We start from the raw sequence: 27,950 nt of genomic DNA, 5'->3' as shown, positions 1-27,950 counted from the left end.
AGCCAATACCGCACAGATTATTTTATTCCTTTATTTTCTAATCTTACTTTCACCTTTACCTTTAAATTTTCTCGGTTTACAATGACTGAATTATAGCTCCCCAAGAACAATTAGGATTAGATCATTTTGGGGATCTCAGAAAAAAAAAAATACAGCTGTAACCAATACTGTTATAATTTATACATTTATCTTCGAAAATAGTTTTACAGTTTATTTTTTTCCTCTACAATATTCTCTTTTAATCTTCCCATGTCACATAATGGTAAGCCATGCACTACTCCAGTAGTGACGTTTGTGCCTTGAGCAAACTTTCTTTGGACACTGGAAGTGAGCGTGAGATGAAAGAAACAAAAACAAATCCACAAAAAAAAAAAAAGAGAAAAAAAAAAAAAGAATTCATATTTACAGTTTAGATTTCATCATTATAATTTAACAAACTGACAGTCACGTGGTCAGTGCTTTCCCCAGGGCTCATGATCAGGTTAGTTTAGAGGAGTTTGAGACAGAGGCACAGTGTTTAGACTAGCAGGCCAGTTTCTTCTTCTTTCCTTTTCAAGCCGAAAGCTTGTTTTTATCATTTACTAGAACAGGAGAAGTGTTAATAAAAGTGAATCCTAATGGATAACTTGATCCGTCAATGTTTAAATATGTCTTTGGTCATTTTTAAAAGGCAGGAGTAAAATGAAGAGAGATCTGGTTAAAGTGCAATCACCTTCAGCTCTGCTGAAAGAAAAGATTTTGTCAGCTCTGTGGCTTCACCGACTAATCAAACTGTCGCCAGTCATCAAACTGTCTGTCAGAAAGACAATAAAACACCAATCGAGTGTCATGTATCCCACTGTGCGCAGGTGTCGTCCCGTTTCTACATTATAGCATAATAATGGTTCAGTATTATAAAGAATCTGTCGTGGAAACCCCCCCCCCCAAAAAAACCCCCAGAACCACAGAGAGAAAAAAGGGCAGGAAGCTGAACAGAGCCTGGATACGAGGTTGTGTGTGTCACGTCGAGGTCTCAACCTACAGCTCTGCCGTCCGATGTTTCAGCGTATGATTCTTCAGTGAGAACAAGTCAAACAAGTAAAATATACATTAAGAAATCTGTGTTTCCATGCAGTACCTGACTCCATCTGGGAAGACGACAGTAGAAAACTGCAGACTCAGCCGTATCTAAATCACAACACCCAAGAGGTCAGAGCAGCATCAGCACAATGGAAGAGAGCCCAGACCTCAACAGATCACCGCACTGAGCAGGTCACATTCAAGCTTTGTTTTGTGTTTGCTGACTGCCCCAAACATTATATAACTTTGCTTTAAACTCTCTGAATTCGGTAAATTCGCCCACAGATTCATTCACTGTGATTTAATCACCTCCCTTCATGAATTCAAAAATGTACAAATATATTTTCAGCAGAACAGATCACAGATCAGAGTGTAAGTCGAATAAATATCTGCATGTGATTTAAAATGAGAGAAAAGAGAAACCCAAACGATACTGTACACGCTACATGCTAGAGAAGAGTACAGGCAGCTGTCTCTCAGCATAAGACAAGAAAAAGAAACGCTCTTATTTTTTTTTCTCCTGACTATAAAAATACCTAGAATCTAGAATGAGTGTAGAAAAAACTTTACATGTACAAGTCATTTACATCCAAGGCCATTTTTCATGGAGTGGCAGGTGAAAAAGAGGAGCGGTGAGATAGACTTCAGAGGTGAACGTGTGAAAAACAGGAATTCATTTTAGCATGTGTGTGTGCGGAACGCCATGCTGTTTGGACAAAAATAAGCCCCTCCCCCCAGTCTTCATGATACGAGTCCAACAAGATGCCTGGCATGTAAATCCAACTTAAACATCCACTTTCAGGTCAGAGGGAGAAAAAAAAAAAATGTCCATGTGTTTGAAGATGGCTGCAGAGTACCGATGAGCACAGAATCAGTCCTTGTTCCTTCTTGCCGTCCTCAATTACAGCAATAAGGAGAAACGTTTTAAGCAGAGGAAATGGAGAGCAGCTTTTCTTTATCCTGTCCCTTCAACCCACCCATCAATGTCCACTTCATGGGCCAGCATTATTGCTACCAAGGTCTGCCACTTCTCCTCAATGTTATATGCAGATTAGGTCTGGCTGACAGTCAGCAGAAAGCTCATCTGAGCTCTCAATGACAAACTAATCTGAAGTCATGGCTGCAGGATTTTTTTTCCTAAATAAACTCAATTGAATGTAATTATATTAGAGCAATGTAACACCCTCCCCCAATACAGCATGAGTGGGATTCCTTCAGGAACAAATCCCACACTTGACAATCTTCATTTATGATTTCATCCCTTTACAATAAACATTTTTTTTTCTATTCCATCAACAAAAACAATATTTAAATCAAAATGTAGTGCAAAAGACAAAGTCTGGATTCTTCTCAGTTGTCATTTGTAAGCGTTTCAGTCACAACGACATTTCCACTGATAACAAATCGCTCGTGAAGGAAAAACAAAAACTGATAAGCTTCCCTGTCGCTTTCACTCAGCAAGAGAACGCAGAGGTCAGGTGGGCTGGACTTCACTGAAGCCAAACTACAGTTTCCACCATCACTCGCCAGCTTCCCTTCAAGTTCAGTTCAAGTGTCTGGAGAGTTAAAGTCAGTATACCCAGCCTATACTTTGTGCAATAAATGGGAGATATCTAAATGTTTGTGCCAGTGAGTGATGGGAAGCGTAGTGTTTCCAGCCCACCTGAAGACCTGCAGGACCCTGTTTCATTGTAAAAAGAAATGATTAAGCAACTTATAAAGCACACAGATCACTTAAAGGTTTCAAGAATGTTTTCCACTCCTAGTGTTGCCAAGCTTCTTCCAAAACCAGAGCAAAAAAAGGGGAATGTTGAACACATCAAACACACACACACACACACACACACACACACACACACACCCACCCCCCTTGAGGCATTCCTTGTCTGCGACCCAGCAGAAGTTCCTGGAAAAGACGGCTGAGCTCTGTTAAAGGAGAGAAGCGCGTGGGGCTACGAAGCACTGCAAACTTTTAAAATGTTAAGGACAGATTCTACTCGGCTCTTGAGCGGCGCTTCATACGGCTTTTGTTTAAAAACACGATTCAGCGCGGCTCAGATGATCTGAGCCATCATGCTGCCACCATCCCAGCAAGCCTTCGCTGACTGAACTGAGGCATGTGTAGCATAACTAATGAAGACTTTGATCACCTTTTACTTAAGGCCTTTAGGTATAACTGATCAGGTTTTAGCTCTAGCATCGTTTGGAAAAGGGGTTTCTACTTTGTAGGATATTTCCCTCTCACACACACATTTACACATTCATTCACTCAAACGGGGAATCTTGGGTCCCTCTAGCCACCAACATGGACGTCATCAGAACCCAAGTGTTATCAGGAAGGCCGACACAGACGCTCACAAAAAAGCACAGACTCGATGGGTACTTAACCAAAAATAAACTAGCTTATTTGTCAACGACAGCCATGAACTGTTTGTTAAATCCTCTCTGATGGGGGGGAGGGGAGTTGGGCGTTGCTGTTTATTTTCTCCTTCCAGAATATTTTTATATCCTCTATTAGAAATATCTCCAATTTTCTTAATTGCAGTCCATAGAGTCCCTCTGGCTGTTTATTTGACCTCGAGGATGGAGGGGTTGGACTCCATGATGGCCACGATGATTTTGTCAATATAGTCCTGGAGCCTGTAGTTGATCTCCTCCTGCTTGTGAATGGCCTCCATCAGCTGGAAACAGAGAGAAGCAGAAGTGAGGGAAAAGCCGACAGCGAATGCGGTTCACGACTTCTTTCCTCAACCTACCTCTGTGCGAGACACAGAGTTGATCTCTGCAGCCAGGGAGTCAGAGAAGGATGCAGACATCAAATTCTTTGCTCCTTGGATGCTCAGGTTGATAATCTGGCCGTTTAATTCGTCATTCTGCTCCTTAAGAGTACGGTTGTCCTGCAGAGATTAAGTCAGACATATCACACTGTGAATCCATGCAGCTGCTAAGTTATTCCCCTCTCCATCTCAAAACCGCAAAGACAACAAAAACAGCACAATGAGGATTCTTTTGGTACCTGTTTGAGTCGTTTTATCTCCTGCTCCAGCTCGGCTTCACGGGTGCGGGTCTGGTACTCCTGCAGCCCTGCTCCAGGTGAACGTCCTCTCTTTGCCTCAGCCTCCAATTTGTACAGCTGTAGGTGCTCAAGCTGTTTTCGCAGATCTTCAATCAGCTGTGGCACAAACAGATCAAGGATGTGAGGAAAAAAAATCATGTTAATGACAAAAAACTAGATGATGTAAAATTTTAATATGTGATCTAGCTGTATTCTGTTTTTTATATTTTTGTGCTACGTATTTCAAACAGAAAAGAAACAAAACATGTCTGACCTCCTGCGTGGACTCCTTCTCCTTCTGGTTCTGGTGGCGCTCATGGCTCAGCTTGTCGGCCATCTTCCTGCGAGACTCTGTCTCCTCCATCAGCCTGTCGGCCATGGCTTCAGCCTCATCTTGCAGCTTCTGCTTCTCCTGGAGAAGGAAATAAAATTAAAAAATAAAGATGTGGGGAAGTGTTAGCAAGAAGAGACAAAAACAATTATAAAATAATTCCCAGTAAGCGTCACAGAAATGGCTTCTGCATAAAAGAGGTTAATAGCTGGTTCCAGCAGTTAAAATGTTTTTGCTTGTAAATTTCTGTGGAACATATTGTGAAGGTGTGTTTTATCTGGTGTATGAGATGCGTTTGTCTTGGAACAAAGAACAATTTTGTGTTGCACCGCTATTATCACGAGGTTTGGGTGTGATCGCTGTGAGGCCTGTGTTTGATAATCACACAAAGGATTTTAGTGAGCCATCTGCAGAAGTCTGGTTTGTGTACTAGCTGTACAAGGTATTTGTTGTAAGTGTAATATTGTGCAAATTTGTAATGTATGGTGTTCTAATTATTTAATTTAGAATGCACAAGACTATAAGGTTATTCGTCTAGGACCTCTGAAGTGACAGGCGGCCACAAGGTAATTTTTGTTAAAGCACATGTGTTACTTTTAAGTGACTGAAATGCCTACAGCCTTTGTGTTTTATGTTTATAGTTTTCACGGTGTTCAATAAATAGAAGCAAAGCGCCCGTCTTGAGGAAGCCGTGCCTGTGTTGTCATTTCGGAGCTACAGTCCCTACAAGTGAATGCAAGGGAGATAAGATTATGATAGGAGCACAAAAGAGAAGAGACAAAGCAACGTGACAATGATGTCATCACCTCCTCTAGTCTCTCGATGTTTGCTCGAAGACAAGGAACGCAGGACCTCAGCTCACTGTTCTCCTCGTCCAGCTGCTGAAGCCTGAGGAACAAGCACAGATCTGTCAAAAGTACACACCAAAACCAAAAACTCCACAACAGCTCAGTTGATTAATATTTAACAATCTGACTGCACAAGGGGAGGGAAGAGAAAAAAAAAAAAAAAAAAAAAAAAAGCTGAACAGAGCCTGGATACGAGGTTGTGTGTGTCACGTCGAGGTCTCAACCTACAGCTCTGCCGTCCGATGTTTCAGCGTATGATTCTTCAGTGAGAACAAGTCAAACAAGTAAAATATACATTAAGAAATCTGTGTTTCCATGCAAAAAAAAAAAAAAAAAAAAAAAAAAAAAAAAAAAAAAAAGTAGCGTCAGTGGAAGATTATTGCCATATGGTGGCAGTGCAGAGCCATGAGTCCTCCAATAAAAAAATAAAAAATAAAAAAATAAAAAAAAAAACCAACAACCTCTTCTCACAATGAGCAAGGCTGTTATAAAACACCATTAAATATAAACGACACAAAAACCCATCTGTTGCAGGCACAAGGGATCAAAGTGCATTTATAATTTAATTACAAGCAGTAAATTAAATACAGTAAAAATCTATATTTTGATATTTCGTGGAGCCACAAAGGTGTAAAAACACCCATTTCCCCCCCTCGCAGTCTCCTCACCTCGCCTGCATGTTTTCGATCTCCAACCCTCTCTCTCTCTCCAGCTTGCTGAGGGCCTCCTTGTGACGCCGGGTTTCCTGCTGCAGTTCCTCGTCAGCTTGGAGCTCCTGCTCCTTAAGCTGCTCCTCAAAGGCATTGGCCCGATGCACCAGCTGAAGGTTCTCCTGGCGCAAGCGTGCGTGCTGCTCCCCTGAAGCCTCGGACTCCTTCTCCAGCTCTGCCACTCGGCGCTCAAGGAGGAGCACCTGGACAGTATACACATTTCACAGTTATTAAGAATTTAAAAAACACTTGTTTTGACTTATTAACAATTATACCTATCGATCTGGCTGCCAATAAATTTTTTTCCTCCTTTCTTTCACAACAACTGTAACAGGTGAAAACTGTTGCAGCTCACTCGGCGTAACCACAACTGTCACCTTGTCTGTGATGTCGTTGTCAGCCAGCTCCAGGATGTCCCGCGTCAAGTCACTCATGGTGTCCAGAGTCATCGAGCTGTTCTGGAGGAGGTGTCTGCATGTAAAGAGCAAAAACGTCACTCCATCTTATCCACTCATATTTGATAAACAACTGCTTCCAAAAACAACCATTAATTACAATAATACTAGAAGAACGAGCTGATATCTACAGAATACAGAGCTAAAGTTTGGCTTACCTCGCCACTTTCTTGCTGGATAGCCGCTTGCCAGCGCTGGATGGGGAGACAGAACAACAGGAAAAATGGTCAGGAAGAGAAAACGATGAAAAGGAAAGAGACACCGCAGCTTGGTATCCCTATCCAACCCCTCATCCCTCTGTCTACTAGCAGATCTACTAGCAAAACAAAACATGTTGATGAATAATAACTAAAGCTACAAGGGATTCACACACCACAGCACTCTGAACACCAACAAACCAGCATGTATCAATCGTACCCAACAGGTGCTGATGTAGGATCAAACAAATCAACACACACACACCCATGTGAGTATTACAGAAACCTTTAAAATAAAATAGCAATTTCAGCACTTGGCAAAAATGAATTACATACTTGTGAATTTACAGTTTGTAAATAAACCAAGTTTGGGAATTACTGGGTGTCTGTAATATGGATCCGAGTAAGTCGGAATAAAAGCAGGATCCTTCACTTGACTAGCAGAAGGATTCAGTACAAAGTCAAATGAAGCATGAAGTCAATGATGTGAGGAACGAAAAGAAACTCAGACACCACTCAGCTGTGATTATTTCATACTGCTAATGTCTCAATCAAATGAATGAAACGTGAAAATCAGACTATGATGCTTATTTTCAAATGAGCATTCTTTAAGACTCACAAATCATTTGTTAAGATGGCAACGATGGGGAAAAAAGAAAATCAGCAATGTTATTCCATTAATATATACTACATGCTAACGCTGCTATCTATCATGCCAATGTCATGCAATCATCATGACAACATGCGTGACACTGCATCTAATCGGCACTGCACACACAGTCACACAGCTTATACCCAGAGGAGGTTGTGAATGACGTGTTACCTAGTCATCTCTAGGAAACTGAGGCGAGTGGAGAGGTCCTCGAGACGACTTATTTGTTTGTGACACTGGCTACAGAAAAAGTCCAGCGCCTCCTCCCTGAGGAAGCTCTGAAAGCAGCCAGGGGGAGAAGTGGGTGCACTGGAAAGAGGAAACAAGGAGGAAGAAAAGGAAGGGGAGGATGTGGTGAGTGCTGGACAAGTAAGGGGGTGAACACAGGTGGGAAGGGACACCACTGGGGTATCAGAGAAATCCACAGAAGAGTTTGAAAAGAGTGACAAGTGAAGGCTGCAGTGCTGAGAGGAGACGTGAGACAGACAGCAGTGTGGCTGTGACTCGTGCTCTGGATAGTGTAAGGAAACAAAACATCTCTTAGATAAAGACTGTGCTTATCTTTGAGTGATTAGACCCCCCCCCCTTTTTTTTTGTTTTTTGATCCAACACCCTAATACACAGTTTTTTCCATTAATTTGCCTGCCTGAATTTTATTTCCTTGCTGCTCTCTGCACATCACGTCTACCAGCTGCTGTTTATTCAGGGAGAGTCAGACCTGAATTACCTAATAAACTGGCACCTGTTTCGGTTCCTGGAGGCAGAGAGGCTGCGTTACACGACAGACTGAGAGTCACTCGATGGCCATATGCAGCATCATACTGAGCAATTTTCTCCTGACAGCGTGTTAAACGATGCCCACAGCGATGTGCGTTTGTGCAGAACAGGACTAACCCGACAGAGTGTGCACATGTACTCAGTACGGTAATATGTAGATAAATGTGGGGGCGTGTGTGTGTGTAGGCAGCAGTGATACATGCGCCAACAATGAGCATGATTTGCTCAAAACACGGTGACGCATTCACACCGAGTGGGTGAAGCTTGTGGGATGCGGTTATTTTCTGTGTATGAGATTCGAGTCTATCCACTAAACAGATTTTTGCTCAACTTGTAAGGGAAAAGATGCACTTTCTGTTTAAAAATATTACATAATATTTCTTTAGAGCTTATATACTTAACAAAAATCTAAGAATTATAATACATCTATAGTGAGGTAGCCTTCCTCTAATGTTAACAAAGGCTTTACTAAAACAGCAGGAACTGAGTGAGGCTGTACTTGATGTCTTTAATAGTGATAACTGAAATGGTATTATTAGTGCCAATCCAGTTACCCCATCTTATTTCTGCATTGTCAGTAGGCTACAACAACTAGGCAGTTAGCTGTTAAGAGCTTCCTGGCAAGTCAAGTCACTGAAATATCACCCAAGCGGATATTACACATTATCCGGCTTAGAGTCTCTGATGAGAAAAAGAGGAGGGGGGAAGGGAACAAATGAGCGGGAAAAGGCTAAAACAGGAGCTTTATTCAACATAAAGGTGCAGAGCGTGAATACGTTTGTGTCTCGTGCAGTTTCTGTTTTTAAATGGGCACTTTACACAGCTGGAGCCTCTTAAAGACGTCTAAACTCAGTGCAACAAAAACATCCATCTTTGTCTGACCTGCACTAACAGATGCCACCTTTAAGACACACTGACTGAAAACACATTTAGTCCAAGGATACCAAGAAGCATCCAAAAGAGAAATAAATCCACATTTTCAGTTTTGTTACAACAAGCAGAGTTAACCCAGAATGAACTTTGTGTTCAGGCCATCTTATCTTTCCCTTGGCAAGAAAAGAAGGCAGACAGTGGTGACAAGGATGTCTCCAGATATGTCTTATCAATGCTTGACCTCAGTGTCTTTGTTAAAAGAGAAACATTTTCTCTGAAGAATGTAAAGATACGCATCAGGGCCTGGACAGCACATCTGAGAATGTGACAGTCTCACACCTCTTATCAGGAAGGGCTGATAAAAATAAAGCCATGATTTCACAGCGTAAATTCTCATAGATTCATGTCGTTTAGAAATAACCTTTGTGCAGGTTACACTTATTAATGGCTTCTCAGATCTACAGACTTTGGGTTAAAATTTGAAATAACTTGCACTACAAATAACTTAAATTTCGGGAAGCCTGAGTTGAGTTGTGTAGGGAAGACAAGCTCATACCTGGGGGAGCGCAATGCTGAGCCATTGACTTGCTCAGGCGTCTGTGTGAGATGGGAGTCACCCTCTCCCTCGGGCCCTTCTGTGGTGCTCTCCAGCAGCAACTCTGAAGTGTTACTTTCCCCAAAGTCCTCAAAGTGCTCCTCCTCTCCACCAATGACCGTCACCAGGGAGTGGTTATGGAGCTCTGAGTTCAGGGAAAACCTGAAACACACAGTGGAAGAGTTGCTGAGCGTGCCCACAGGCGTAAACAACAACACTGTTAATGTCAAGTCCAAGTTAAAAAAGAAAAGAGGAAAAAAAAAAGTGCCAGGTTAAGACAGAAGTAACATCTGTCTGAGCATAAATAGCCACACTTCCATAAACTTAACAAACCTTAATCTCTAAAGCTCAGAATCTTGGATCTAACCAGATCAAAACAAGCACAATTAATCTTTCCCCGAGAAGAGCAACAGTCTGGACAAGTTCGATCGCTCGTCTTCAAAGGTAATCTGTTAATTCACATTAATCCCGAGGCCTGCTTTTGGCTGAAACAACATGTCTTGTACTCTGTTAATGCAAAACCTCAAGGGCAACACCTGAGACATGTGACTGGAGTCTTTGTGGTGTTTAATGTGGGTCAAGCTTACTGAAAAACCTGAGACTTTCACCCACATGACTGCTCTGGCTGTTGTGTGCAGCAAAACATAATTCAGGTGGAGGGCTGGTCTTAAGGACTTTATAGTAAATTTGAGTTACAAAACAAGATTTACTTTCATGTACCAGGAAAGGTTCAGAGAAGAGCTTTCCTGTAGTCCAGCAGGATGTTGGATGTCTTAAATATGCACAAACACACTTACAGGAAGAGGATGCCTAAATCAGCAGAAATCTCTGCTTTTTCAGCGCATCGTGACATGATTTGTTTTGCTTATTGTCTAATTCAAAGCCAACACTCCTAAGCACTCTTAAGTAATAATTCAGTTTTAGTGAAAAAACCAAAACAAAAACGCATCGGGCTGAACGGATTAAATTTTAACAAAACCAATGTTATTGTTACTCACCCTTTATTCAGGCTCTTGCTACTTGGCCCCATATTGAGGTCCCTCGCACAGAGAGACGGTGACGAGAGAGAACGCATTTTTAAGCGCCCTCCGCTGCCCTGGCGTGAAAGCCTCGGAGCAACTGGAGTTAAAACCCCTGACAACCAGAGTGGAATCCTGAATTTTCACAGTTTACCTCAATCTAAAAACAAAAACCACCACTCTCCAGTGTGGAGAAAACAAATCCTGCGGAGCTGCAAGTTGCCAGCGCTACATGACGGATGCTGCTGCCGCAAAGACTTAAGGCCGTGTACTGGTAAAGGCTGACTGTGAGTGGCTTAATCAGATTTGAAGCTAAGCAATGACCAACAGACAGCCCTGCTGACTGTCCAAGGGCCAAATGTGTGTGGGGGACACAGGGGTAGGACAGAGAAGGGAGGAGGTGGCTAATCCTGTTAGATTCTTAATCCCCACTTCAGTGCATATACTCCTATCCTAAAATCTCTTTTGAATGCAGACTCGAGCTAGGGTTCGCTCAGCTAACCATGCTACATGGCAAAACCTCAGCTGACGTAGCGTCCACTTAGTTTCATTTCATCAGTAATGCTCACAGTAAGCCAAAGATTGTATTTGACAAGGAAGCTGTATTAAAAAAAAGCTTATATAGACATCAGTGTTGGACAGTAATAACATTTTAAATAGGACCTAATCTCCTTTCACAGGATTGATGATATCACTGGTATTACGGAAGGATCCTTTTTTTTTTGGCAATTAATGCATTTCCAGTTGTTAGTAAGCAGGTGAGTGAATATAAACATTTTAAAATGTAACTTTGAGTCAGACTTAGAGGTGTGGGTGATGACTTGAGTAAATGGAGAGGCAGAATCAGATTAGCCTTGCTAAAAAAAAAAAAAAAAAAAAAAAAAAAAAAAAGGGGGGGAAACAACACAAAAAAAAAAGAGCCAACTCAACACTTCCTGGAATTCAAGGTTCACACATGGAATGGGAAGTCCAAACACATCCATGTCAGGCAGTCCACTCCGATCCGTCACCAAGCCGGACAGACAGGTCACACAGTCAGCAGATGAAGCCACATAGCTGTGCACTTCCTCTCTCGTGTTTACCCTAAAAACTGTATCAACAAGAACGCTTGCATGCCGACATAAATCTCATCTGCCACAGCCACCGGCACTGTTATTTATGTGGGCCGTCATTTGAAGTGTCCGACTGTTTGAGACAAAAAAAAAAAAAAAAAAAAAAAAGATCTTACAGTCTTTAATTCGATTAAACGAAGACTACTGACGAAAATATTAATGTGAGAATCAGACACCAACCCTCACCTCCCGCTAGTCTGTAGATCTGGAATGCAGACTTTACTAATTTTGCCAACTGAGTGGGCTGCACTGGTGCTGAGATAACTGAACGCTTTACAGAGCACAACCTCAAATTTAACAGTAAAACCAATTAAAAGAAAGTCCAGAGCAAAACAATTAAACCCACATTCACCATGAATGGATTAAAATAAAAATGGAAAAAAAAAAAAAGAACAACAATTTGGCCAAAACAACAAAAGTCTTTATTACAGAGAGTTACTAACTAACCTTTTGTCTCCTGTATGGATGAAACCATTTTTGAAATTTACCAGCACATAATTTAAGTGATAGCAGGTAAATCAACCACTGACATCTATACTTGGATATTTTGCTGAAATACAGGTGTCTCCATTAAGGACAACAAACGCATGGATGACCTCAGGGGAACTGAAGGCATTAAGTTAGTCTATTGCCTCTCTTTAATCTGCCTGTCTGCTGACCCACATAGAACCCAAGTGATCCAGTGTCACACACGAAAGACCCATAAACCACATGATCTGTGTAAAAGGGCAGTGCAGGGCAGCTCCAGGGCTAACCCTCAGCTAGAGATTTAACACACATTTTTGGGGGAGATTTCTGTAGCCAGGAGCCATTACAAACATGATTTCTGCATCTCATGACAAGTGGAATAAAGGGATGATGTATGACTCAAGACACTGAAGTTTACAATCCAATTTTCTCAGCCTTGAACAAACACACAAGTTATTTTTTTTTCCAGGAAATAAAGGCATAGCAGCCAACACTGACATAAAATTTATATACCAACCTGTTGCTGCCATCTTCAGGGTCGTGTAGCGTGGCCTCGATGCCGCTGTCTGTCTCCACATCCTCGTGCATCTCAGGAGGTACAAGGGCCCCCGTGTCCTCATCAGTGAAGGTCTCGCACTCACTGTAAGTGCTCTCGGAGCCCAGGTATGCACTGTCTGTCACCTCATTTTGCTGCAGTCACAAAAACAGAATAAGGTTGCATTACAGGAAAGCACTCAGGCGGTAAACTTCCACATCCATCACAATTTTAATAATTTACTGGAGTACTAGCTGGGCATATTTATGGGTGGAATTTAATATGCGCAAATATTATTTTAGTTGGCCGAATGTAAGTATTAACATCGAGCAAACACTGCCCCAATACAAAGTACTCACAGTGCTCTACACATTTCTTATGATTATGAATTTGAATGAGACCAACCACCATGGTGGTTTGGTTGTTTTGGGGAAGATAAATAAGATTGTCAGTTGTTGTTTATTTGACACACACACAAACTACAGCTGTCAACAAGGCAGTCATTTCAAAGATGAGCTAATCTTGAATATTCCTGTCTAGCCAGCAGGTACTGATGCCAATTAAAGCAGCGAGCAAATAAATCTCAGCACATAAACAGACTTCAGAGACAGTTTTCTGTGCTTCTGATGGCAGTTCCAAGCAAAACCTGCTGCATCAACACCTCTAAGCAACATGTTCAAACAAAATGCTTTGCAAACAACAAATACCAACTGCTTAAAACTGATACACGCCAGAAAATAGACATCTGAAGTCATCAGCAACCAGAGACTCATCAGGTGTCAGAGCTGTGAAGCGATAATAAGGCAAAGGTGAGTCATGTTGGGAAAATTTAACATACCAGTCTACATGGAGTATCAGAAGATGAGGGACCCTGAGGGGTATCCACCATGCCAAAAACTATTTTTCCTGCCCAGGCTCACTCACGGAAAAGCTGGCCTGCCATAAGAGCCCACTTATAACTCCTACTATTCCTTCCTCACCTTCACTCTCAGAGAGAGTGCAGAGAGCGTCAGGGAAGGGAAAAAAAATAATAATACTGTTGCACACTGGGTGGTCAGAGGGGTGGAGACAGTGACAAAGTCCAAAGAGCAACAGAAGTCAGCTGTAATGCTCAATCAGCTGCTAACAGCTCTGAGTGAAAATGCCACACAATCAGCTAACAGTTAAGATTAACAATTTAATCATTCCCGGCTCGCTCCTCAGAACTTCACTTAGTGCCACAGTGTTAACGTTTAAATGATCACGCCACGTTCTGCATGTCTAAGACTGTACAGCGAACGAGGTCTCCACATTACAACCACCTAAATTAAACAGTCTGTGTGCAAACACTGAGGGGGCAGTGTTTAACAAAGTTTCAGCTCAACAACACCTGTCATTGTCACTGTAAAGCAAGGAAAAATGTGGTGGACTGGGTGTTGCATTTCTCTCTCATGCCAGGCTCGAGCTGAACAGCCTCACCTTGCCTGTTTTGAAAGCAAACAGGGACAGAACAGCACGGCCATTGACAGAGAGCGAGAGCAAGGGGAACTTTTTCCTGCCAGAAACTCGAGGAAAAAAGAAGGCCATGGACACAGGTGTGGCGTCGCCTTCAAACATTCACAGAATAAACCCCCGGACTCTGCTTATGGGTTCCAAAAACTTGCAGCCAAAGCGGCTGGGATATTTTAAGTAGAAAAAAATATTATAGATAATTGCATCAAGGATAAAAACAAGGAACCAAAGTCTAAAGAGAATAAAACAAAAACAGTTAACACTGCGTGGACTGCTACAGCTAGGGTATATTCACCTCAGTGATGATAATTTACAGTTATTTTCAAATAGCCGCATCTATTGGTAGTAATTAATTAGTAGTAATTAGGTAGTAAGTAATTCAAATGGCTATTTTTGGAAAACAAAAAGAAATCACCCATAAACATCCAAGGAATCAACAGATATGACAAGACAAAACCACTGAGAAATAATACAATTCATAACAGGCTTTGTCCCTGTTAAAAAAGTACTTTGAAGCTTGATAAGACTTCTGTTGGAAATTATGTCATAACTAATGTAGCAACCAGAAACTCCTCTTATCCTTACACTGCAACCTTTTACTCAAGTTGTTCTGGTATACGTCGACCCGACGTGTAGTTGCATTTCTCAGGATGTGCACATCAGGTTTAGAGAAGGTTGTGGTGTGGGATTAAAATGCGGTTCTGGTTATGGCTTAAGTCACAGTGTAGACCTGATGCAGAAGTATGATTCACATGCAAGTATGTCATCTACCCAGTTTATGTGCACTCATTTCCTTAAAGAATATAACAAGTTGCTTTCTTAACTACAACTAAAAGCTTTCCAACAAGTGTGAATCCATCTAGACTCACAGATGACCAGACAATAAAACACTGCTCCCACCAGCAGTAGCTCTTATCTTTTCCCCCCCCTCTCTTTGCAAACACGTAGAGCCCTCTCGCTTCCTTCCCTTTGACTGGCTGGCATGTCTTGTCATCTATAGAGAAGTCTCACATCTACGAAAAGCAAGACCTCATCTGAAAATAAACCTTAAGCAACTCAGGTGAAAACCAAGCTTTCACATGTAAAGCCCTTACTGTGCAGAGCAACTTGTCAACCTAGTGGATTCATTTAATGCATTTAAATTTAGTTTGCAACAAGGCCATGACTGTAATTTTAAGCCTCAGCTGTCAATCAAGTGAAGCTCTATAACAGTTATTGTGCTCAAATTAGATTAGCCAAAATAAAAAGTACACAAAGATCAATTCTGTTTTTATTATTTTTTATATCCTAGTATTTGTGAAGAATGCTTAAATATTTATTCAATCAGTCTCTCACATACGTGACTGCACTTCTACACAACATCAAGAGAGGGCGCCGATACCATGCATTGTGAAGCCACTAAAACAACAGTCGTCCTCCAGCACAGCTCGAGGCACACATAATAGCAGAAACCTTTCAATTCTGCAGAGGCCAGCAAAAATGATTGTTAAATATACAAGTTTCATACACCAGAGGAGACAGGAATTCTAGATATGCTGCCCACAACAGGAAAAAAAAAAAAAAAAAAAAAAAAAAAAAGTCCAGAGACATGAAAACAAACTCACATTCCAGCTAATTCAATATTTGTCAAAGAATACTCAAAAGCCTCGCCTGCCAGATGCTATTTAGTGTCAGCCAAACCAGGGTGTTCAACCCGTGGAGCATTCATAGAGCAGTAATGATAGCTCTGCAAGCCACTCGGTGAATTACAGTGGGAAGAGTGAGAGTGCACAGGGAGTTCAGCCTGCAAGCTTCACACTGTGCTGCTGCATGCACCACCAGGAACTGACAGCACAACAGCTGGACCGCATGCACAACTTGAGAGCGACTAAGTCTCCCTGTATGGCTCCTCACCTCATCGTACTCCTCTTGACAGCCGACAGCTCCATCCCCTGGACTGTAGTTTACACTGTATAGCTGTGGCTCCGGGCCTGCAGATGTGACAGGAGGAAGACAGGTTTAATGTGTACAGAACAAACAAAGCCAAACAGAAAAGAAGGCTCAACAAACACGAGACTGGTCTGCACAGTACAATGTCCATGAGCAAGCAGAGAGCCAAGATGCAGGATTATGTCTCTGCAGGTGTATGAAACAACTGAAGGAAAATACAATCAAAGAAAAAAAGACATTATACTAAATACCTGCAAGTGTGCAGGTAAATTATCACCAATGGATTCAGGTGTTTATGTAAATGTTGTGCACAATTTGGGGTTAAAATTGAAGAGACTGTCAGCATTTGTTTTGTTTCCCTTACATGCACAGCACGATAACAAAACTGCATTTATTTAACCTATTCATGCCTTACTTTGGTTCTATTAAAATGTCAGTCTTCAGTTTACATGAACATTTCTCTCTTTTTTTTTTTTTTTTTTTTTTTTTTTTTTTAAATAAACCATGAAACCCGTTTTTCCCTATAGTGGTAAAAAGAACAAACCTCCATTTAATTAAATTATTAGCCTCAATTTGCAAATGAGTAAAGGTGTCACCGTTAACAAAGATTCATTTTAAATGTTGACTTTTAGAGGGGGGAGAAAAACAGTTGTGCAGACTTAAGCATTTTAATCAGCACATTTCAGAGTCTACACCTGAGCTGCCCTACTTGTATATTTACAGTCAGCAATCTAAGAGTGATGTGACAGCAAACATTATGTAACTTTTACAGACGTTTGAGGGGCTACAGAATGTCAAGCGACTGGTACAATAAAACTGTAAAAAGGGCAACAAGCAACCATATCCACTTTATATTTGTCAATAAAACCCTCCACTGAAAGCACCAACAGTGCAACCTGAGACGGACCAACGACAGTCCCATCAGCCATTGCGGCTCCGTATCTAGTAAACAGAGGAATGAATAGCGCCCTGCTGGGAGAACAGAACACAAACAGTGTCCTGGCAGTAGACCCAAGGGTTTTTATGCAACCCTTTGCTCTTGGAGACTCAGACATTGTGGGCTATTGAAGCGAAAGGAGTGCACAAAGAATGGGCCTGAGAAGCAGGCTGCCCACCTGTAGTCTCTTGGCATCATGTAAAAATTTCAGAGCACAAATATTTCTAGGCAATGTTTTGTTGTTCTAGACATGCCACAGCCACTATGGGATACAAGGCATTTCCATAGCCTGCAGACTGCCCTTTATTAAAAAGGTACAATTTTCCGTGAGGAGTGATCCAAAAATGGAAACAAAAGAAGAAAGTTGAAGCTTATGATGAACGTATACGCCAGGCTGGGACCCGAGGGAGCAGATTTTGGCCTCAGTTTACAACAAGAGGAGGTCACTGCTGGGGTAATGAATACGACATGGATGCAGTGGCTCTAAATAGGAATAGTTTAGCTGAAAAGTGACAAGCACACTGTGATTTTGTTAGCAGTGTGTGAGCAACTTGGGAAGTTAGATCTTCACACACCAATGAGAAACTTTCTCCTAGGAGGAAAAAACTGATTCATTAACCACAGAGCTAGACGCACCTAAAGTAATGGAGAGGCAGTAAGGGAAACACAGGACAATACTAGTGGCCAGTTTCAACAATATCATCCTTGTTCCTTGAATACGGTATGTGCACTAATCAAACAAAAACACCAAAACAAACCAGAACGACTCTGCTCAAATGACAGGAGCACAAAAACTGCCTATTAAACCAGTTACTTGAGACTGCTTGAGCAGTGAAATAAGAGCGTCTAGTAAGAAAATGTACACAAAAGCAGAGTTTACGTTGAGATATTTATCCTTGGATGCAAATATAGGCAGTATCTGTCCTTTCTTTGTGTTTTCATCACTGTACTCTGCATCAACAGTAGTGAGTAGTGGGAGAAAAATATAGTGGGGGAAAACTGAGAGGACAGGGCAGAGAGAGAAGACTGTAAATAATTAAGATGAACAGGACGCTCTGCCCAATCTCATCTCTCCCTCTGCCAATCCCGCTCTGAAACCTCACCAGTCAGCCCATGTGTCTGTGCATCTAACACTTTCCAGTGCATGACTTATTAATGGTTTGAGAAACTGGATATGTGCAACCTAGAAAGCCTTGGGAATGAGTTCTTCAAATCAATAGTCCGGGCAGATTGAGGCATCAGTTTCACTGCTGCAATGACATCACCACACACCCAGCACTCTCTCTTTGAACTGATGTCCACTTTTGAGCAAATGTGAACGTTAATTCAATATTTGGATAAGATTTGATTTTGATGTTATAACAAACCCACAAAGAGAGGATTAGGAGTTGTGTCTGATCTGAATGAGAAACTCAGGATGCAACATGCCATCTCTAATGATGTGTGCTCAGGTATGAAGCAGGTTTTTTTTTTTTTAATGCTTGAATAATTCATAGATTATTGTTAAGTGGCTTCACACATACACACAAAATAAAGGTCAGACTGGACTGAAATGGACAAGTCTGGCTCTTTGGAAACAAAATGTAAAGAAATTGGGGCAAGGGGTAGCTCAAGAGATTTTTGTACCACAAGTGTCTGAAACAAGCAGACGTAGTGGGTCCACAAAAAGAGGGTACTAAGGAACAAGTTTACAAGGAAAACAATAGGAGATGCGCGATGACTCACCTCCATTGCTAATGGCAGAGATTCCACGGTGGAAATCTTCAAAGCTGATGACACCGAGCCCACTTGGATCCAAAAACTTTGTCAGATCCTTCACCTAAAGAGGGACACAAACAAGAAAGATTTCACTACACTGACATCATAAAAGCTCCCTTTCATAAACCTACCATATGTTCAGCATGGATGCTTCAGGGAGATGTAATGACTGACATAAGGGGAAGTTTTCCACAAAGAACGACAAACTACTTAGCTGCAATGTTTGCATACCAACTTCAGTGGGGGGGGAAAAAAAAAAAAAAAAAAAAAAAAAAAAAAAAAAAAGCACACTGCATTCAAAATAACAGGGCAGTATTTTTGCTTTGGGCTTCATAAAACTGTTAAGAAGTCATACTCAGGATCATTCAACTCATTTGACAGTTTAACTGCACAATTACACAAGCTCCATTTTTGATTACAGGAGCACAAAGTCACCAATAAAACACTTTAGAGCTGAGAAGAAAAATCAACTTTTGCAGATGTAAAGAGTTTCACTTTATTGAATTCTGGACAAGTTTATAAGGATGTTAGCTTTATAGCTTTTTTTTTTTTTTTTAAATAAATCTTTTTAATTTACCAAGAGGGCTTGTTTGGATAAGTTATCTGGCTTCCAGAGATTTAACTTGGGAACTAGCTATCAGCAAAAGTACCTCACCCTCTGAGCATAAAATGTCACACATGGGGGGAAGAAAAAAAAAAAAAAAAAAAGACTAACACATGATTACAGCATACTTTCAAGCATGTAACAGAATTAGAGCAGCTGGGTGGGAGCACCAGCGACGTGAGGTTTCTGTGGTTTGGGATCACTTCTTCTCTGAGAACGTCAGCACAGTGTGAACATGTTAAAGGGATTGCTGTTCTGTGCGTGGCGTCTCTGGAACACTTTTTATATCAGTTACACATAAAAATAACTTGATCTTCTTAGCAATACTGAGCTCCTACTCAAGAGGCTGAGAAGGTTGAAACTACTCATAAACTGACTCTGTCAAGCCTGTGGCTTATGATCTGGGTTTGATGAATTAAATCCAGCTGTACTGGGTGAGAGAAGGGGAGTGAGTGGTATCGCTAAATAAGAGTTCATGCAGCAATGTTGAGTTCAAGCATCCAGCTCATCCAGCAAGCATGTCTGCAATGGTGAACCCTTTTTCTTACAGCAGATTTGATACGCTCACCATTTTCTAGGTTTAAAAAGAGCACAGATGAAGACAGTTTTTTGTATTGAACCCTAGCAACTAGGAATCATTAGGTTTCCCCCCCCCTTACATTATTAAAAAAAAAAAAAAAAGGTTGTGTTTTTGTTTTTTTTTTAATCATCCGTGCCTCTTTGGTTCTCATGCACTAAAAAGTTATTGGACAATAACAACAAAAAACAAAAGGATAGATTACCAACTTACCAGGCAAATCGTGCGTGATTAAAGGTGATTAAATGCTCTGTTCAAACAAGACAAACATGCAAAGGGTACTACAGCTCGCTTCTAAAATAAACAAAAACTACATCCAGCAAAAAATACTGGGTATAGCTAGCATAACACATGTGTGCTACAACTATGCAGTCACATGAAAGCAGGGCCAATCCTCACTAAATACAGCAAAGTATTTTTTGTCAGAAATGTTGATCAATAGTAGGACCCCAAGGGCCGAAGCATAAGTGCGAAAAACTGCCGTTCCTTAAATGACCAAAAGTCAATCCACACAGACTCTCTTCACTGCACAGTTAATGAATACAGCTTGCTAACCACGACTGCTAGAGATAGCTGATAGCTTAGCAACCTTTCATCCATATATAGTAACGTCTATGCGCTACAACAGCTAAAATGCTAACATTGACGCTTCAAAATGTAGAATCCAAAACCTCAGGCATCAGTGGCTTTGTGCATTTAAAAAACAAAACAAAAAAAAAAAAAAAAAACCAACATGGACAAAGTACCTACAATGCATGAGATTAACTTTCCCATCTCTACAGCAAAAATAACCAGCCTGCTGCTTTTAGGTTCCATAGGTTATTACTCCTTTCATAAGGGTGAACTTGTTTTATAACTTCATCCATTTACATTGTATCCATTCACACATTTTACAGTAGTGACTGCTTTAACTGACAGAAAGGCTGTAGGTTGTAATGCCCGCTGGTTGTTCTAACAGACCATGCAAAAATACTCCTTTGATGGTAGAAATTCTAGCATTTTATTTGCATGCTATCGGGCTTAAATTAGAAGTTATCTGAATCACCTGATAAACTGACACTCTACACACTCTCGAACACTTCTAACTAAACAAAACCAAGACGGTGACAGGTGTAGTGTAAAAACTGGGGCTTCAAAACACAACCACAAAACAGCAAGTGATTTCATGTATGCAAGTCCACGGAAGAAGAAAAACAAAGTGTGCTTTAGGTCAGCGTAAGGTGTTTTACTGAAGCTTTTTCCACATCCCAACATCACAGAACATCACAGCTCAGAGGAAACGCTTTTATTCCACGCAGCTCTTCACAAACACCTCTTTCTGGGCAAGGCGAGAAAACTGAGGTGTGAGCGGGGAGTTAACGAGCATCAGTGGTTTCAGTGACGTTTTTTTGCACGTCTGATATAAAAAGCAAAGAACAGCTTTTGGGTATCTTTTCTGTGGCATTAGAAAAGAAAAAAAAAAAAAAAAAAAATGCACCACTGAGCCGAGTAGGATACGCTACTGTAAAAACCTCCAGTGCCAAAGCTCCCAGATCAGTTTTAAGCTACTATCCTGTGGAAAGTGTCCATGGCCTACATTTCAGCTGTTACGTCTGTACAGCAGTGCCAGGCCCCTCAGGTCTTGTTAGTGGAGCCTGCTGGCTATTCCTAGGTCTAACCTAAAAACTGAAAGGTGAATGCGATTTCATTTTTGCATCAACCTATTAACCGGGCAAAGAAATCAGATTATCCTCTTCTAAGACTCACATAACTTTTATCATTGTCCTTGTTTTGACTGTTCTCTATATGACCTGTTTTTCTATTTTAAGCCTGATACAATAACATATTAAACAATAACATAGTTTATTTACATGGAACAAGCATTTCATACAACTTGATAAATCTATTTAATACAAAATCTCTGAAAAGTAATTTCTTTAAATACTTATTTTCCAGAAAGATTTTATATTAAATAGATTTAAGCACTTTTCATGTTTATTTGTGTCTGTGTTAATCCTTTCTTCCATTTCTAAAAGGTAACTTACATTTTTAGCTTTTACAGTGTCTTTTTTTAGACAGATGTACAGCCCTGAGACCTAGAGGAAAGACTGAGATAAAAAGTCAGATGCAGCTCAACGGTTCCACTGCTCAGCGGAGCAAAGCACTGTGGTTTTTCTCTTTCCTCCATTTGTGTCTAATCAGTGCCGGGGCACGCCTGACCGCCTCCACACAGACCACTTTTGTGCATAACCCCGATGAGAAGAATACCCTTTGGTGAGAGTGTTTCCTAAAGGGCATTTCGCAATAGTCAGTTGCCAAACGAAACTTTGATAGCCATAATCATAAGTTTGGCAGGTTCGGATGAAAATAAATAAGTAGTCTTTGTAAATAAAACACAGATGAAAACAAAAGGGAACTAAAGAGAGGGGATGTTTCAGGGCTTGGGGCATTCCACTGAGGATTAGAGGGGTGGTGCATAACAGCAGTGGGTGATGGGGGGGAGGCTGACCAAAGTAGGTTTGGTGATGTCGACTCAGAAGAGAGTCCCAAACTCAATGAAGTTCAGTGTGGCTTTTGTGCAGAATCAGGGTCAAAACCAGAGAGTGAGTGGGAGTTAGAAAGTCTTTTCAATAGCGCCATACTAAGACCTGCCAGACAGGACATTTATTTTTAATTTTTTTAAATAGTCAAAAAGGTTTCATAGAGTGGATTCACTACTGCAGAGAGACATTTGGTGCTCAGTGTTTCCCTGCCATATTTTCATGTTATTCGCAATACACTACATTTGTGTGCGGTTATAGTCGGTATCACATCCTGGAATAATTCTAGAGGAAACATTTGCATGCTTAGCATACGAACGCCATCTGAACATTCATGCAAATGTCTTATGAATACCTTCCTGGTGTTTATCAGGTGTCGGGGGTATTTGCAAAGAGAAACCCAAGTTACAGTCCTAGCTGCCAGCTAAACTATGACATAACAAACATGACATGATGAGCTTATCATAAATTCTCAATGGGCATTTTTTTATGGATCTGTATTACTTTTTGCCTTGTGGTTTTCAAACCAACATATTAAAACACTTGTGTTACCACCAAGGCCCAGGTCATAATTTCCCCATTTGGACTCGGTCAGGCATAGAGCTTATTCAAACTGCTATTTATCTCCAGATAGCTGAAATACAATGACATATCAGGGAAAGGCTTAGTCAAATATTAAAAGCACATTTATATGTGGTTCGCACTGATATGGGAGGAGAAAAACACTTTCAACACTCAGCAAAGAAACAATTATAAAGTGAATATGTTTGCCCTGTTGAAGCAGAGCTGACTTTTCTACAGATCCTTGTGTGAGCTACTGAATGATAAACTCACCTAAAGGTAACATGCTTAAAACATTCCACAAATTCTATAGATAAGTCTGTCTGCTGACTGCTCGACAACTGCAAATGAAAAAAATAAGGTTAGAAATAACAAGCGCGCCTAAACGTTTGTCTCCTTGGTCTCAGGAAAGGACAGAAATCTGAGAGGAGCCTCCTCTGAGGGCACATTTAGCTCATGGAGCTCTTGCAAACCAGATATTGGATAGCTAACACAATGAAAAACAAACAAACAAGTAAGCCATCTGCACAATCTGGATAGCACCTTTTGGCAGCAAATAACAGTCAAACAGACCACACCTCTGGGAAAAAAAAAAAATTAACTCTCAGTGTCATAGATGTGTCAACTTTAGCACTCTCTCAATCAGCAGGTGCAACTTATTTTAATTACACCAAACATGAGACGTTGTGCTCCTGTGTCACTCGAAACAAGGTCATCGGCAGCTGGTGAACTGCACGCAAAGCACGAAGTCCCTCCGACTCAGGAAAATACATTTAATTCTTAATCCTTCACAATTCCCTGCCTGGAGAGCTGCAGATACCTATGGCTAGACACGGGACAGAGCAGCAGCAATAGAGGTGCTTTGAACTGAGAAAGAAGAGATTAAAAAGCATTAGTGAGCACGCATAACGGTGTGTGTGTGTGTGTGTGTGTGTGTGTACCAAAGGTTCACAGTGTTAAAAACAAGCTGGTTAAAGTAGCGGAAATTAACTTATTGCCCAAATTTTTTGACCTACATCTTTTGAGCTGGCTATTTTCATGCTGATATATACATATCAAAAACTGCTAAAGAAGATCATGTTAAAATTCTAATATTAATGTATACTCACTTAGGTACCCCTGACAGACAGGCCTATTTTTGTGGAAATAAAACTGAATACCTGGTGTAAAGGGGAAGATAACATCAAACCAGTGAGGCTAATGGGTACAGAGACACACAGCAGCTATACCACAAGGGGTAATCCCCTAGCCACAGAGTGTACAAATGAAGAAGTGAGCATTCTGTCATTTGACATATGGAGTTTCAGGCCTGACATAACTCATTACAGACAGCATGTTTAACAGATTTATCAGGGCAGAGAGAGAAAAACAAGTCCTGGCCTTTCAACACTCACTGAAGATAGATGACAAACTAATCCAGGCATGGTTTTCATAATAAGTTGCACTTTCAGTATTGTCTGTTACACTAAGTGTTGGAAACTGCAGAGAAACATACCAGCACCTCAGCAGGGGTTAAGTTACCACTCCATTACGTGACACTGTAACATCACCTGAGCCAGCTTTCATGTCTGTATGAAGGTTTTAAACATTCACCCAAAAACCTATCAGATAAATGACCACATTTTGACAGTTGACTTGTTTTATCTGAAATAAATCTGGATCATACACATTCTAAAACACAGACATGAGACGTAGATGGATTTTAGTTGATTTAATTACCAGTGTTTTACAGGAAGCACTCCAAGTTCCTGCTAAAAATCAATACTAAAGATTTTACACATATGGAGCCGTTTATTGTGTTACACTGAATCTTACCCAACATACGGTACAAAGAAGCTGCCTGCTCAAAAATGGCAAGACAAAAAAAAAAAAAAAAAAAAAAAAAAAAAAACAAAAAAAACAACAACCACACACAACAAGCTTCTCACCTGATCGGCCCCATAGGCAGCGGCGAACTCCATGAACTCCTCAATGCGAACGAAGCCATCACCATCTTGGTCTAAAGCATCGAACACAGCTTTCAGAGGGGAGACGTCTTCCTCCCCTGCGCTCACAGCTGAGACCATCGGCAGTGAGTCATCTACCACCATGTTGGAGAGGGAGATCGTCTCCACAGCCTGCTCACTAGTCCACTCAGGCTCAGAAGAAGTTGTATTTAAATCCTGAACTGAAAAATCAAAAGAGGCCACTTCGTCACAGCCTGAACCCTGGAGCTGTGTAGTGTCGGCCGGCCTCTCCTCAGCTGCTGGACTGTTTTCATTCCGCACACCCTCCTGGGGTTTCAAGTCCCAAGATTCGTCATCGTGGACCTCTTCAACAGTCAAGCACGGATCCAAAGCCATTGCCTCATTTCCCTGATTTTTGACTTCAGAACAGATTTTGTCTTCCATCAAATCCTTAGGCGTGTTTTCCACAGAGGAACTCTGACTGTTGAGATCACCCTGGATGAGGGCATCTTCAACCAGAGGCAGTGTCAGTGATGAAGGTTCGTTTAATAAACCCAGAGCAAGCAGGTCATTCTCACCTTGTTGCTCCAAAGTAAGATTCCTAATAACAGCAGCTTCTTCATGTACCACTTCTGACTCCTCTGATGATACATCTAATGGAGTTCCTGTGTAGATAACAGAGGCAGCACTGGCAGGCCACAGGCTTAGGCTGCTGTCAAAATCTGGAACGTCTAAATCCAACAAAGGCACAGATCCTTCAAAACACTCCAGCGGTGTGCTGTGTGTGTTATGAAGGAGGCAGTTCTCAGGTAAACCTTGTAGGGTAGCGCTACTGGTTACAGGCAGATCGGTCACTTGATCAGGGAATAAACCTTTGTCTCCAATTTCAGGTGACAAAGTCTCCCTGCTCTGTAAGGGAGGGAGGTCGACCTGCTCCTTACATGGCACCTTTACCAGCTCCTCACTGACACCCTGTGGGTTTAACTCGCCTGAAGACTCTGAGTTGGGAGCAGGATGTTCATTGGAGAGATCTACTAGCAAAAATGGATCCCCTGTATCGGTCTTCACTGAAGATGATGGCACACTGAGGGTTATTAGCGCAACCTGACTACTGAGGACTTCTAAGTCCTCCAGAGGGGAATCCTCTGGAGGACTTAGCTCCTTTTGAGCAGAGTTTTTTCCAATCACATCAGCGAAGTTGGGAGAAAATAGCCAGGACAATGTGCAGTCACTAATTTCATCAAGTCCCTCTGTTTTTTCTGTGCAAGACAAATCCTTAATGTGAGTACTGTGGAGAAAAGTTTGGGAGATAGTGGTGTGATCTCCCTCAAACTGCAAATCTCCAAAAGAAAGATTTGAGACATTCAGGTGGTTGTCCACTAAATCCTTTTCCTTCTGAGTCTGTTGGGATATGTTGTTCTGGTCACCATTCCTGAAGTCCAAACCCGTCTGTTCACTCTTGTTTTGACAGGGCACACCTGCATTGTCTGAATCCAGTGTCTCAAATCCAAGAGGAAATGGCTGCTCTGGCTCCCACTGCGTGTGCCCCAAAGGGCCAGACACAACTGTCGGCTCCATTTATGCTGGCTGTTCACCTTTGGAAACCTATGAAAGCTGCTGATTTGTATCTATTTATTTATTTATTTTTATCTCACTACTGTCAAGATCCAATCCTTCAATTTTAATGCCATGCTTCTATATGGCACAGCACATCTCTAGTGAAATTGTGAGTCAAGTGTGGAGAGCTCCCACAAGCGCTCTCCACCTCTATCATTTAAAAGATGCTATCAGATATTGTGATTTTACGAAGTACAAACTACAATAGTTTTAAGAAGATACGCAGGTTTAGAAAAAACGCCTAAGACTCTACTTCTGACTTTTAATTCAGTGGTTGCCCCCCACATCTCGAGAACAGCATTAGCTAAATCTAGAAATCATACTGATTTCCTGGCCATACTGAATATGGTGCTGATGGAAATGCGTCTGGACTCACTATATCCCTTTCTGCCATGACAGGTCCGCTCCTGGTAGTTGTCAGATGTTCCAGCTTCAGCATGCTTCACTTGCGGCCTGAAAGTTGCTCAATAACGTCTCGAAACTGAACCGACAAGCACACGACTTTACAGCATCTCTGACAGCGAGGTGATATGAAACACTAGAGTTACGAATTAACGCGTTAGGTCAAGAGTGTTTGTCAACATTAGCCTTATTAGCCGATTATCTAATCTTATCAATCGCCTCGGAGGGAAGCGACGTAAGCAGCGTTACTCGAAGCTGAATTAACACCAAGCTGTAAAAAGTTAACGCCAAATCTGTTGTTGCAAAGCGGCTTCCCACATGTGTCACCGACCGTCTTTCCTTCGAATGAATTTAAGCCAGCAACTACCGTTAACTCCTCCTTCGAGCATCCCACTTCTCCCGTGCCATTGGTCGGGGAAGCTGCTAACAGGCTTGCTAACGAAATTAGCCTATTAGCTGGCTAACACACCAAAAAAAACCTCAAGCTTAACTCTCGTCCTCTCTTGATAAAACAATACCAAAATGCTAGCTTCGGGGTTCAAAGGGTAATTACGTGAAGTATCGTCCTCTTCGCAGTAAAATATCACTGCCTAATTTTGATGCCGTTTTCCAGCGGCGGTCCACCTGTGTCCCTCAGAAGCCAGGCCAGACGAGTGACGAGACGAAACCGTTTTCTTTCCCTCATCAAATCCCTCCGCTGTCCTCAAAAGCACACCTGCGCTAGCGTCCCCCGCTGATGACCACAGTGAAACCAACAGGGTGTCAAATGAGGCCAAGAAACTCCATCGTTTTGGCAGTCAGACCATCGATGTTGATTACAGACGCCGAAAGCTCTCGCATCAGCATCAGCAGTGTCCCATCCTCCTCCTCCAGCCGCATACACACCACTGACGTTTCACGCACGCGTACTAAACACCCCGCAG

The 27,950-nt window shown here is 41.5% G+C and overlaps 1 protein-coding gene across 4 annotated transcripts; it reads right to left on the bottom strand.

The window, feature by feature from the left end:
* Nucleotides 1–19: 19 nt before the first annotated feature.
* On the bottom strand, nucleotides 20–27,919 carry rab11fip3 (RAB11 family interacting protein 3 (class II)). 4 transcript variants are annotated; one of them, XM_040023437.1, is made up of 14 exons: nucleotides 24,991–27,919; nucleotides 18,769–18,862; nucleotides 16,071–16,147; nucleotides 12,669–12,841; nucleotides 9,514–9,714; nucleotides 7,479–7,616; nucleotides 6,617–6,652; nucleotides 6,381–6,474; nucleotides 5,962–6,206; nucleotides 5,252–5,333; nucleotides 4,389–4,526; nucleotides 4,076–4,231; nucleotides 3,816–3,956; nucleotides 20–3,740 (listed from the first exon to the last, which is right to left on the bottom strand). In XM_040023437.1, exons 1-14 carry the CDS (start codon nucleotides 26,584–26,586, stop codon nucleotides 3,627–3,629), a joined length of 3,285 nt encoding a protein of 1,094 aa, XP_039879371.1. In that variant the 5' UTR covers nucleotides 26,587–27,919; the 3' UTR covers nucleotides 20–3,626. The 4 variants fall into 4 exon arrangements, with proteins under 4 accessions (XP_039879371.1, XP_039879373.1, XP_039879372.1 ...); XM_040023439.1 differs by having other exon boundaries at nucleotides 27,002–27,917; XM_040023438.1 differs by lacking the exon at nucleotides 7,479–7,616 and having other exon boundaries at nucleotides 24,991–27,918.
* Between the last annotated feature and the right edge of the window lie 31 nt (nucleotides 27,920–27,950).

Source organism: Simochromis diagramma, unplaced genomic scaffold (genome assembly GCF_900408965.1).
Source record: "Simochromis diagramma unplaced genomic scaffold, fSimDia1.1 OVJJ01000208.1, whole genome shotgun sequence".
Taxonomy (NCBI): domain Eukaryota; kingdom Metazoa; phylum Chordata; class Actinopteri; order Cichliformes; family Cichlidae; genus Simochromis; species Simochromis diagramma.
This window is presented reverse-complemented; position numbering and strand designations above follow the sequence as displayed.